The 13995-nt window shown below is 56.6% G+C and overlaps 1 protein-coding gene across 1 annotated transcript; it reads left to right on the plus strand.

The window, feature by feature from the left end:
- Positions 1 to 4474: 4474 nt before the first annotated feature.
- On the plus strand, positions 4475 to 13789 carry LOC139250460 (inosine-5'-monophosphate dehydrogenase 1-like; the record flags this gene model as incomplete). The annotated part of the gene is made up of 7 exons (XM_070872860.1): positions 4475 to 4674; positions 5437 to 5527; positions 6030 to 6125; positions 12145 to 12288; positions 12437 to 12581; positions 13254 to 13397; positions 13500 to 13789. Coding segments are annotated over 7 exons (1079 nt in total), but the record flags the coding sequence as incomplete, so codon positions are not given.
- Between the last annotated feature and the right edge of the window lie 206 nt (positions 13790 to 13995).

The raw sequence follows: 13995 nt of genomic DNA on the forward strand, positions 1-13995 counted from the left end.
GGGGAACATGGGGAACGGTGGGGGGGGGGGAACATGGGGAACGGTGGGGGGGGGGGGAACATGGGGAACGGTGGGGGGGGGGGGGGGTGAACATGGGGAACGGTGGGGAGGGGGGAACGGTGGGGAGGGGGGAACGGTGGGGAGGGGGGAACGGTGGGGAGGGGGGAACGGTGGGGGGGGAACGGTGGGGTGGGGGGGGGGAACGGTGGGGGGGGGGGACATGGGGAACGGTGGGGGGGGGGGACATGGGGAACGGTGGGGGGGGTGAACATGGGGAACGGTGGGTGGGGGGGAACGGTGGGGAACGGTGGGGGGTGGGAACATGGGGAACGGTGGGGGGGGGGGAAACATGGGGAACGGTGGGGGGTGGGAACATGGGGAACGGTGGGGGGGGGGAACGGTGGGGAACGGTGGGGGGGGGGGAACGGTGGGGAACGGTGGGGGGTGGGAACATGGGGAACGGTGGGGGGGGGGGACATGGGGGAACGGTGGGGGGGGGGAACATGGGGAACGGTGGGGGGGGGGAACATGGGGAACGGTGGGGGGGGGGAACATGGGGAACGGTGGGGGGGTGGAACATGGGGAACGGTGGGGGGGTGGAACATGGGGAACGGTGGGTGGGTGGAACATGGGGAACGGTGGGGGGGTGGGACATGGGGAACGGTGGGGGGGTGGGACATGGGGAACGGTGGGGGGGTGGGACATGGGGAACGGTGGGGGGGTGGGACATGGGGAACGGTGGGGGGGTGGGACATGGGGAACGGTGGGGGGGTGGGACATGGGGAACGGTGGGGGGGTGGGACATGGGGAACGGTGGGGGGGTGGGACATGGGGAACGGTGGGGGGGTGGGACATGGGGAACGGTGGGGGGGTGGGACATGGGGAACGGTGGGGGGGTGGGACATGGGGAACGGTGGGGGGGTGGGACATGGGGAACGGTGGGGGGGTGGGACATGGGGAACGGTGGGGGGGTGGGACATGGGGAACGGTGGGGGGGTGGGACATGGGGAACGGTGGGGGGGTGGGGGTGAACATGGGGAACGGTGGGGGGGTGGGGGTGAACATGGGGAACGGTGGGGGGGGGGGTGAACATGGGGAACGGTGGGGGGGGGGGTGAACATGGGGAACGGTGGGGGGGGGGGTGAACATGGGGAACGGTGGGGGGGGGGGGTGAACATGGGGAACGGTGGGGGGGGGGTGAACATGGGGAACGGTGGGGGGGGGGTGAACATGGGGAACGGTGGGGGGTTGGGGTGAACATGGGGAACGGTGGGGGGTTGGGGGGAACATGGGGAACGGTGGGGGGGATGGGGGGAACATGGGGAACGGTGGGTGGGGGGGGGAACATGGGGAACGGTGGGGGGGATGGGGGGAACGGTGGGTGGGGGGGGGAACATGGGGAACGGTGGGTGGGGGGGGGAACATGGGGAACGGTGGGTGGGGGGGGGAACATGGGGAACGGTGGGTGGGGGGGGGAACATGGGGAACGGTGGGTGGGGGGGGGAACATGGGGAACGGTGGGTGGGGGGGGGAACATGGGGAACGGTGGGTGGGGGGGGGAACATGGGGAACGGTGGGTGGGGGGGGGAACATGGGGAACGGTGGGTGGGGGGGGGGGAACGGTGGGTGGGGGGGGGGGAACGGTGGGTGGGGGGGGGGGGAACGGTGGGTGGGGGGAGAACGGTGGGTGGGGGGGGGGAGGAACGGTGGGTGGGTGGGGGGGGAACGGTGGGTGGGGGGGGAACATGGGGAACGGTGGGGGTGGGGAACATGGGGAACGGTGGGGGGGTGGGGAACATGGGGAACGGTGGGGGGGTGGGGAACATGGGGAACGGTGGGGGGGGGGGAACATGGGGAACGGTGGGGGGGGGGGAACATGGGGAACGGTGGGGGGGGGGAACGGTGGGGGGGGGGGAACGGTGGGGGGGGGGGGAACGGTGGGGGGGGGGGGGAACGGTGGGGGGGGGGGAACGGTGGGGGGGGGGGGGAGAACAGTGGGGGGGGGGAACATGGGGAACGGTGGGGGGGGGGAGAACATGGGGAACGGTGGGGGGGGGGAACGGTGGGGGGGGGGGGGGAACGGTGGGGGGGGGGGGGAACGGTGGGGGGGGGGAGAACATGGGGAACGGTGGGGGGGGGGGGGGGAACATGGGGAACGGTGGGGGGGGGGGAACATGGGGAACGGTGGGGGTTGGGACATGGGGAACGGTGGGGGGGTGGGACATGGGGAACGGTGGGGGGGGGGTGAACATGGGGAACGGTGGGGGGGGGGGTGAACATGGGGAACGGTGGGGGGGGGGGTGAACATGGGGAACGGTGGGGGGGGGTGAACATGGGGAACGGTGGGGGGGGGTGAACATGGGGAACGGTGGGGGGGGGGGTGAACATGGGGAACGGTGGGGGGGGGGTGAACATGGGGAACGGTGGGGGGGGGTGAACATGGGGAACGGTGGGGGGGGGTGAACATGGGGAACGGTGGGGGGGGGGTGAACATGGGGAACGGTGGGGGGGGGTGAACATGGGGAACGGTGGGGGGGGGGTGAACATGGGGAACGGTGGGGGGGGGGTGAACATGGGGAACGGTGGGGGGGGGGTGAACATGGGGAACGGTGGGGGGGGGGTGAACATGGGGAACGGTGGGGGGGGGGTGAACATGGGGAACGGTGGGGGGGGGGTGAACATGGGGAACGGTGGGGGGGGGGTGAACATGGGGAACGGTGGGGGGGGGTGAACATGGGGAACGGTGGGGGGGGGTGAACATGGGGAACGGTGGGGGGGGGGGTGAACATGGGGAACGGTGGGGGGAACATGGGGAACGGTGGGGGGGGTGGGGGGAACATGGGGAACGGTGGGGGGGGGTGAACATGGGGAACGGTGGGGGGGTGGGGGGAAACGGTGGGTGGGGGGGGGGGAAAACGGTGGGTGGGGGGGGGAGAACGGTGGGTGGGGGGGGGGGAGAACGGTGGGTGGGGGGGGGGGGGAACGGTGGGTGGGGGGGAACATGGGGAACGGTGGGTGGGGGGGGAGAACGGTGGGTGGGGGGGGAACATGGGGAACGGTGTGGGGGGGGAACATGGGGAACGGTGGGTGGGGGGGGAACGGTGGGTGGGGGGGGAACATGGGGAACGGTGGGGGGGGGGGGAACATGGGGAACGGTGGGGGGGGGGGGAACATGGGGAACGGTGGGGGGGGGGGACATGGGGAACGGTGGGGGGGGGGGAACATGGGGAACGGTGGGGGGGGGGGAACATGGGGAACGGTGGGGGGGGGGAACATGGGGAACGGTGGGGGGGGGGAACATGGGAACGGTGGGGGGGGGGGAACATGGGAACGGTGGGGGGGGGGGGAACATGGGAACGGTGGGGGGGGGGGGGAACATGGGAACGGTGGGGGGGGGGGGGGAACATGGGAACGGTGGGGGGGGGGGGGGAACATGGGAACGGTGGGGGGGGGGGGGAACATGGGAACGGTGGGGGGGGGGGGGAACATGGGAACGGTCGGTGGGGGGGGGGAACATGGGAACGGTCGGTGGGGGGGGGGGAACATGGGAACGGTGGGGGGGGGGGAACATGGGAACGGTGGGGGGGGGGGGAACATGGGAACGGTGGGGGGGGGGGGAACATGGGAACGGTGGGGGGGGGGAACATGGGGAACGGTGGGGGGGGGGAACATGGGGAACGGTGGGGGGGGGAACATGGGGAACGGTGGGGGGGGGGGGAGAACGGTGGGTGGGGCTGTAACATGGGGAACGGTGGGGGGGGCGAACGTGGGGAACGGTGGGGGGGGCACACATGGAGAACGGGGGGGGGTGGGGTGAACATGGGGAACGGTGGCGGTGAACATGGGGAACGGTGGGGGGGGCTGTGGGGTGAACATGGGGAACGGTGGGGGGGGCTGTGGGGTGAACATGGGGAACGGTGGGGGGGGCTGTGGGGTGAACATGGGGAACGGTGGCGGGGGGGTAGGGTGAACATGGGGAACGGGGGGGGCGTGGGGTGAACATGGGGAACGGTGGGGGGGGGGGCCTTGGGGAATGGTGGTGGGGGGGAACATGGTGGTGGGGGGGAACATGGTGGTGGGGGGCCTTGGGGAATGGTGGTGGGGGGGATCATGGTGGATGGGGGGGCCTTGGGGAATGGTGGTGTGGGGGTAAATGAGGAATGGTGGAGTGGGGGGTCCTTGGGGGACGGTGGGTGGGGACATGGGGGACGGTGGGTGAGGGGGGGGGACATGGGGGACGGTGGCTGGGGGACGGAACATGGGGAACGGTGGGTGGGGGACGGAACATGGGGAACAGTGGGTGGGAGGGGAACGGTGGGTGGCGGGGGGGGGATAACGTGGGGAACGGTGAGGGAGAGGAAGAGGGGAAATGTGGGAGTTGGATGAGTGACCAGTGCTGCCCTCGGAGGGGCTGTGAGTGACCAGTGCTGCCCTCGGGGGCTGAGAGTGACCAGCCTTTTTCTTCTCTGTTCAGGGAAGCTGCCGATTGTTAACGACGCGGACGAGCTGATCTCGATCATTGCGCGGACGGACTTGAAGAAGAATCGGGATTATCCACTGGCCTCAAAAGACTCGCGGAAACAGCTGCTCTGTGGCGCAGCCATCGGAACACGGGAGGATGATAAATACAGGCTGGACCTCTTGATGCAGGCTGGGGTGGATGTTGTTGTATTGGTAAGAACCGGACAAGAATTCAGGACAGTGAGAGTTTGTCTGCCGTGGCTCAGTGGTCGGCAGAGACGCTTCCTTGCGACCTGACTCCATTTACGTCCACTTCCATTGACGGCTCAGTGGGTCGCACTCTGGCCTGAGTTGGAAGGTCATAGGTTAAAGTCCCACTCCAGAGACATAAGAACATAATCCAGGCTAGTGCAGTACTGAGGGAGTGCTGCACTTTCACAACCTCGATGTCTCAAAGTGCATTACAGCCAGTGAAGTACTTTTTGATGTGCAGCAGCCAATTTGTGCACAGCAAGCTCCCACAAACAGCAATGTGACATTGACCAGATAATCTGTTTTTAGTGATGTTGATTGAGGGATAAATATTGGCCAGGACATTGGGGATAACTCCCCTGCTTCTCTTTGAAATAGTGCCATGGGATCTTTTACGTTCACATGAGGAGACACGACCTCGGTTTAACATTTCATCCAAAAGACAGCATCTGCAACAGTACAGCCTCCCTCAATACAACCCTGGAGTGTCAACCTAGATTTTTGTACTCTGGAAAGGGATATGAACTCTCAACCTTCTGACTCAGAGGTGAGAGTGTTATCTACCACGTCACAGCTGACAGTTGTTCGGATGGAGGTGCCGTCGTTCGAATCAGACGTTAAAACGGTTGGGTGGACATGAGACCCCACTGCACAATTTTAAGAAAGGGGAATGTTAGACTTTTAGGATTAGTTTTGTAATCCACATTTGTCCCTCGATTCCAGGATTCATCCCAGGGAAACTCCGTCTTCCAGATAAACATGATCCGTTACATTAAGCAGAAATATCCAGAGCTGCAGGTGGTTGGTGGGAATGGTAAGTGAAGATCAACACTGGCTGTATTTCACCCCCTTCCAGCTTCTCCCTTCCCTTCTAAGCTTGGCTCAGTTGGTAGCACTCTCGCCTATGTCAGGAGGTCATGGATTCAAGCCTCATTCGAGGACTTGAGCCCATAATCCAGGCTGACAGTTCAGTGCAATACTGAGGGAGTTTGTACGTGGGTTGAGGGAGGAGATTAAATGGGTGTGTTGAGTATACAGGGGCTATGGGAGGAGATTAAATGGGTGGATAGGGTACAGTGTACATGGGCAGTGGCTGAAATGGGGTTGTTGGGCCGCATATCTTTTTTTGTGCTTTTCTGTCTCACACGAGCAAAATGACCCGATCTCCCTCTCCTGCCCCGTGGCTATTGGGAAGCACCTGACCATTCCCCAACCCCCTGGGCAAGACTACTGCCACGTGTGGGAGACCCCAGGCCACGGGGAGATCTGATGCGGCCTTTCTCTTAGATGTTAATCCTTTTCCTCTCCTTTCACAGTGGTAACCGCGGCACAAGCCAAAAACCTGATTGACGCGGGAGTGGACGGTCTCCGGGTCGGGATGGGCTGCGGCTCAATCTGCATCACTCAAGAAGGTGGGTTCGGGATCCTGCGGTAAGCGGGATGAGGGAAGGATAAAGTGCGCAGAGGACTGGTTGGGGCAGCAGGGATAGATCTGGCCATTCACCTCGGACTGGCATCCAAATAGCAATCCAGATTTAATGAGATGAACGTTCCTGTGCTGGCTGTAAGGGACCTCCGTGAAATGGCATCGTGTGGTCTGGCACTGGATCACAGCACCGAGCCATGTCGAATTTGGAACAGGATGACTAATGTGAAAGATGGAAAAATGTGCCACTTGAACACAGGATTAGGAGGCGGGCATTCAGCCCCTCAAGCCTGTTCCATTATTCTGTTGGATCCTGGCTGATCTGTACCTCAACTCCAATTACATGTCTTCACTCCATATCCCTTGATACCCTTACCCAACAAAAACATTTCCGTCTCAATCTTGAAAGCTCCAGTTGACCCCCTGCCTCTACAGACCTTTAGGGGAGTGAGTTCCAGATTTCCACTACCCTTTGTGTGGAAAGTGTTTCCTGATTTCACTAAAAGGCCGAGCTCTAATTTTAAGATTGTGCCCCCTTGTTCTGGACAGCTCCACCAGAGGAAATAGTTTCTCTCAATCTACCCTATCAGATCCCTTTATCATTTTAAACACCTCGATTAGATCACCTCTCAGCCGTATAAACTCCGGGGAATACAAGGCAAGTCTATAGAAATATAGAAAATAGGTGCAGGAGTAGGCCATTCGGCCCTTTGAGCCTGCACCGCCATTCAATGAGTTCATGGCTGAACATGCAACTTCAGTACCCCATTCCTGCTTTCTCGCCATACCCCTTGATCCCCCTAGTAGTAAGGACTACATCTAACTCCTTTTTGAATATATTTAGTGAATTGGCCTCAACAACTTTCTGTGGTAGAGAATTCCACAGGTTCACCACTCTCTGGGTGAAGAAGTTTCTCCTCATCTCGGTCCTAAATGGCTTACCCCTTATCCTTAGACTGTGACCCCTGGTTCTGGACTTCCCCAACATTGGGAACATTCTTCCTGCATCTAACCTGTTTCAACCCGTCAGAATTTTAAACGTTTCTATGAGATCCCCTCTCATTCTTCTGAACTCCAGTGAATACAAGCCCAGTTGATCCAATCTTTCTTGATATGTCAGTCCCGCCATCCCGAGAATCAGTCTGGTGAACCTTCGCTGCACTCCCTCAATAGCAAGAATATCCTTCCTCAAGTTAGGAGACCAAAACTGTACACAATACTCCAGATGTAGCCTCACCAAGGCCCTGTACAACTGTAGTAACACCTCCCTGCCCGTGTACTCAAATCCGCTCGCTATGAAGGCCAACATGCCATTTGCTTTCTTAACCGCCTGCTGTACCTGTATGCCAACCTTCAATGACTGATGTACCATGACACCCAGATCTCGTTGCACCTCCCCTTTTCCTAACCTGTCACCATTCAGATAATAGTCTGTCTCTCTTTTTACCACCAAAGTGGATAACCTCACATTTATTCACATTATACTTCATCTGCCATGCATTTGCCCACTCACCTAACCTATACAACCTGACCTTATAATTTAACCCTTTAATCCCCAATGTAATTCTCCAAGTCCTCTGTATATTAAAGTGCGGTGGCCAGATTGAACGCAGTATTCAGGCGGGGGATGGGGTCTGACCAAGACTCTCTACAATGGAAGCATCACATCCTCTCTTGTATTCCAACCCCCTTTGAGATAAAAGGCCAACATTCTGTTAAAAATTTTTGATAGATGCAGTAGGAGGCGCTGTTCTGAGGTGGGATCTGTGTAACATGGTCAGAGTAAAGAGAGCTTTACTCTGACCCGTGAGTGATTGACACTTGGCGCAAGAAGGTCAACACAAACATCCCTCAATTGGAGAGCAAAATGGACTTCTCGATAACTCAGTGCTTGTCGGAAGCGGATTGTATGGGGTCCAGTGCCCATTCTGATAGAATATTTTAACTGATACCACAGAATATAATTCTGGGATGTGCGGTGAATAATTCTCAACACTTCACTTTCAGGGTTCCAGTGTACAAGAGATTACTCGGGTTGGCCCCCAGTGCTTTGACCCTCCCTCACCCCGAGTCGCCGGCGCTCCCCCCCCCCCCCCCCCCCCCGAGGCGCCGGCGCTCTGGCCCCTCGCCCCAGCGCTCTGACCCCCCACACTGAGTCCTGTACACCGTGACCAGCGAGGTTAAAAGCGAGAACTAGTAATAGGTAAGGAGACAGCTCGGGTCTCTGTCTTCCCAAACCCACCCCCCACAGGTTGCTCTGAATTGGCCCAGCGAGTTACCCAGTTGTCAGGGCTGCTGGGGATGGCCAATAAATGCAGCATTTCCACATTCCGAGAGCCAAAATATAAAGAAATGTATCTAAACCAAAGGGATTAGATGCTCTGGGGTTTGATTCCTGCTCTGTGCTCATCTCATCTGAGGCGGGGGATGGGATGGGACGGTGGAGGTCAAATGCTGACTGACCTGTTGACTGTTTCCAGCACTTTCTCTTCATTGTTTCAGCACCTGTAGTTTTTTTGCTATATAAAAATAATTCTCTCTCGACCCACCCCCCACCTCCCATTTGTACTCCATGTCTTTCTCTGGGAAACGTATGCCCAAACTAGAGTCCCCTTCCCCACCTGACTTTGCTTCTTACACTCAGCTCTCTCGCTGTATCATTTTATGAAGTCACAATGCATTCTGACTTGGAAATATATTGCCGTTCCTTCATCGTCGTTGGGTCAAAATCCTGGAAATCCCTACCTAACAGTACTGTGGGAGTACTTTCACCACATGAGCTGCAGCGGTTCTAGAAGACCCACCACTACCTCTCAAAGGGCAACTAGGGATGGGCAATAAATGCTGGCCTTGCCAGCAATGCCCACATTCCGAGAATTAATTAAAAAAAGCAAATAGCACGGACTGACTGGCACAGGTCTTAGTGGGGAGGGATCTGATTGAGATTTGAATGCTTTTCCTGCTGATGCCCCATCCCCTTGGTCTGGATGGGAATTAGCTGATGGTGGGGTGTGGCAAACTGGGGAAAGTGTGCGCAGTGCCACTATTGGGCCAGTATAGGGCACAATTGCAGTTATCTTGGTAAGTGCGCTGCTGTCCTCTGGTGACAGTGAACAGCATCGCAGGCAGGCACCTGTCAGTGACAGAATTCTCAGCTCCTCCAGCACTGAGAGCCCAGGCTGTCTCCTGGCAACAATTGCCACATAACTGTGATCATTGACCTTAGTGGGACGGTAACTATGCAAAGCCCACATCGGGTCCTCGTATTCCTTTGTCTTCAATATCAGGTAATATCAGTGAATCTGCCCGTCTTGGTTCTCGGGATGGTGGCAGTGGGCTTTCTCCTTGAACCAGCAATCCTTGTAATGGAGCTGGTCCCATAACGGGGTTAAGTTGGGAATTCCAGGATACTGACCCAGCAATGATGGAAAGAAAGAAAAATGGAAAGAACCTGGATTTCTATAGCGCCTTTCATGACCTTGGGACGTTGCAAAATTCTTCGCAGCCAATGATATATTTTTATTCATTCCTGGGATGTGGGTGTCGCCGGCAAGGCCAGCATTTATTGCTCATCCCTAATTGCCCTTGAGAAGATGGTGGTGAGGCGACTTCTTGAACCGCTGCAGCCCATGTGGTGAAGGTACTCCCACATTGCTGTTAGGGAGGGAGTTCCAGGATTTTGACCCAGCGACAATGAAGGAACGGCGATATATTTACAAGTCAGGATGGTGTGTGACTTGGAGGGGAAACATAGAAAATAGGTGCAGGAGTAGGCCATTCGGCCCTTCGAGCCTGCACCACCATTCAATAAGATCATGGCTGATCAATCCCTCAGTACCTCTTTCCTGCTTTCTCTCCATATCCCTTGATCCCTTTAGCTGTAAGGGCCATATCCAACTCTCTTGAATATATCCAACGAACTTGGAAGTGGTGGTGTTCCCATGTGCCTGCTACTCTTGTCCGTCTAGGTGATAGAGATTGCGGATTTGGGAGGTGCTGCCGAAGAAGCTTTGGCTAATTGCTGCAGTGTAGATGGTACACACTGCAGCCACGGTACGCCAATGGCGGAGGGAATGAATGTCTAAGGTGGTGGATGGGGTGCCAATTCAAGCAGGCTGTTTTTCGCCTGGATGGTGTCGAGCTTCTTGAGTGTTGTTGGAGCTGCACTCATCCAGACAAGTGGAGAGTATTCCATCATATTCCTGACTTGTGCCTTGTAGATGGTAGAAAGTGGAATTGAGGTCAGTGACCAGCCATGATCTTATTGAATGGCGGAGCAGGCTCGATGGGTCGTAGGGCCTACTCCTCCTATTTCTTACATTCTTATGAAAGGCTTTGGGGAGTCAGGAGGTAAGACACTTGCCGCAGAATACCCAGCCTCTGACCTGCTCTTGTTGCCATAGTATTTATTTGGCTGGTCCAGTTAAGTTTCTGGTCAATGGTGACCCCCAGGATGTTGATGGTGGGGGATTCAGCAATGGTAATGCCATTGAATGCCAAGGGGCGGTGGTTAGACTCTCGCTTTTGGAGATAGTCATTGCCTGGCACTTGTGTGGCACGAATACTATTTGCCACTTATCAGCCAAAGCCTGAATGTCATCCAGGTTTTGCTGCATGCGGGCATGGACTGCTTCATTATCTGAGGAGTTGCGAGTGGCACTGACCTTATGATGGAGGAAAGGTCATTGATGAAGTAGCTGAAGAAGGTTGGGCCTAGGACACTGCCCTGAGGAACTCCTGCAGCGATATACTGGGGCTGTGATGATTGACCTCCAATCACCACAACCATCTTCCTTTATGCTAGGTATGACTCCAGCCACTGGAGAGTTTTCTCCCTGATTCCCATTGACTTCGGTTTTTGATTTACTTTGCATTGATCCAGAATATTAATCTCCAGCCAGTTATAGGGGTTATTAATATCACCAGAAACAAACCCCAACTATCAGAATGAACATGATTCAGTCCTGGATGTGATTATCAACAGCAATAATGGCAGAATCCAATACAGGTTGAACGTCTGAAATCCGGAGTTCCGAAATTTGGAATATTCCGGAATCCAGACACCAATCCGTGACGGGGTCGTCCGGAATCTGAAAAATGCTCCGGAATCTGGACATTTCTTTAAACCGAATAACCGCTGAAAAATAATTTTAAAATAAAAACTTCAACTTACCTTTTTTTGCAGGTCTTCAACGCAGGTTTTTCCCGGCCGGCAACCTCCCTGCTCCAACGGTGCCCTCTCCCCGCTCTGACACCTCTCCCCGACCTCCCCCCGCTCTGACGCCACCCACCCCTGTGCTTCACCGCCAACCTCACCTCACTCCGCCGGCCCCCCGCCAACACCCTCGCCCCCCCCCCGGTCGACCCAGGCGATTCAGGATTCGGGACGTCAGAAAGATGATCCAAAATCCAGAAAGGCCTCGGTCCCGAGGTTTCCGGATTTCTCACGCTCTACCTGTATATATGTCCAAGTTAGGATGGTGTTCGCATGACATTGCTGATTTCAACCTTCTCGGTGATGGTGGTCACCGGGGAGGAGGGGGTTGCTGCCGAACTAACCTTGGTGAGTAGCTGTAAATCATATACTGCAGCCACAGGGGGAGGGGATGGGCACTGAGCCCAGTGTCAGAGGCACTGACCAAGCGAACTGTTGTGTTCTAGATGGTGTCGAGCTTCTGGTTGTTCAACAACTTGCATTTATATAGTGCCTTTGATGTAGCCAAGCCCTAGGTTTGGCCTGAATCAGCCATACAGAAAATTCAGCTCGGCTGGTGTGCAAGTTCACCCTCTCCCCTGCTCCACTGATGGGATAGCTATTCATCGCCCTTCTATTAGGGGGTCGGGGGTGAAAGGTCCCCGACCCCAGGGACGACAGGTGGGTGTTCCTTTGGCTGCACTGTCGATGGCCAATCCTGGGACAATGCCGGATCTCTGAGGCTGGTGGAGAGTACATAAGTGGGGCAGAGACTGAGCTGGTTAATCTGTACAATTAATTTTCATTTCAGTTATGGCGTGCGGCAGACCTCAGGGAACTGCGGTATACAAAGTGGCAGAGTACGCGCGACGATTTGGGGTCCCGGTTATCGCTGATGGCGGAATCCAGACAGTCGGACATGTGGTGAAGGCTCTGGCCTTGGGAGCCTCGACAGGTACCTGCCCAATATTCCATCCCTTTCCAGGTTTTAGCAAGGCACGCGAGGGTTATGGGGCAGAATTTGACACTTTATCTTTCTGTTTCTCCCCTCTCCCTCTCTCCCTTCATCTCTTCACAACCCCCACCCCCCCCCCCCCCTTCAGTGATGATGGGTTCGTTGCTGGCGGCTACCACGGAGGCCCCAGGGGAGTACTTCTTCTCGGATGGAGTAAGGTTGAAGAAGTACCGTGGCATGGGGTCCTTGGACGCAATGGAGAAAAACACAAACAGTCAGAAACGCTACTTTAGGTAAGGCTGTGAGCCGCTGTCACTGGGCAGGATGCTGCAGCAGGGTGATCACCAGCTTCCTGTCATGTCCCTCTATGTACTGAGGGGCGGACAGACTTCCCCGATCCTCTCCCGTCTGATATAAGCTGCAGCCTCAACTGAGAGAGCAACCTGTATGTGAGTTGATATATTTTAACCGGTTTAATGAATGCTGTCACACGGGTGAGTTACATGTGATTGAATAAAAACGGAACAAGTTAATGTATTCAAATCAAAAAATTAGGATTTATCTTTTGCTACAATGCCCCCCCCCCCCCGCCCCACAGAAGGCTCATTTCTACACAAGTAAGTTAAACCCCATTATCATCCTCATTGCCCCCGCACTCCCATGTGCCCTGCCCCAGTTCACCCTTGGCTCAAGCCCGGGCCCCGCTCTTTTCCCCTCGACCCGTAAAAGGGATTTCACAGGCTCAGGACACCCTGCAGTGGCCACTCTTCGGGAATGACCCCGGACGGTGAGCACTGGTGGAATATTCAACTGTGGGGGCAATAGCATCACCCCTTCCGAACCTCCTAACTCAGCACAGACCAGGTGCGGTGAGCGAGGGGATTGTACCGTGGCTCTACTCGATCCACGGGGCAGTTTGTGGGATCCTTGCCCTCGATGGTAATTCCGAATTGCGTTGTGTTCAGTGAAGGTGATAAGGTGAAAGTGGCCCAGGGAGTGTCGGGATCGATTCAGGACAAGGGCTCGATCCACAAGTTCGCACCTTACCTCATCGCAGGGATACAGCACGGATGCCAGGACATCGGAGCCAAGAGCCTCTCTATCCTACGGTGAGCCCCAGTGCCTGTGTTACCCCTTCACTCGCTATTTAATCCCAACATCATTGTTTCGTGGGTAAGACAGAAAATGACCAAGAAACAATTGCTTTGTAGATTGGAAAACCCAACGAGAAGAGGCAGTCATGTTAAGGCTCCAGGTACAGCCCAGCTAATGTTCCAAAATATTTGTTCCCCTTATTTTGCTGAGTTTGCAGTATTTGCTTCTCCCAGGAGATTGTGTGGCTTGAGGGGAGGGAGGAAGCATTTAGTCCCGATGCTGTGGCCATCAGGAGTGGGCAGGCTTGATGGAACAGCTGGTCTTTTCCTGCCCGTCAATTTTGTATTAAATAAAGTGGGACAATATTCAACATAATGGGGCAGGGGGTTGTGGTGTAGGGGAACGAGGAAGAGGGATCGTCACACAGTCATCTAAGGCACAACTTTCTTGCTCGGGATTATTGGACTGTAAACATTCTTGGAGAATTAACCTTGAATAATTTTCCCCTTCTCCATTTCCTTTCACATCCCTTTCTTGTCTCTCCTCTCCTCTCTCTCTCTCTTTCCCTTTCTTCTTCCTTTAACTTTTTCTCTTCCCTTTCTCTCTTCCCCC

This window comes from Pristiophorus japonicus, unplaced genomic scaffold, assembly GCF_044704955.1.
Source record: "Pristiophorus japonicus isolate sPriJap1 unplaced genomic scaffold, sPriJap1.hap1 HAP1_SCAFFOLD_3770, whole genome shotgun sequence".
Lineage (NCBI taxonomy): Eukaryota > Metazoa > Chordata > Chondrichthyes > Pristiophoridae > Pristiophorus > Pristiophorus japonicus.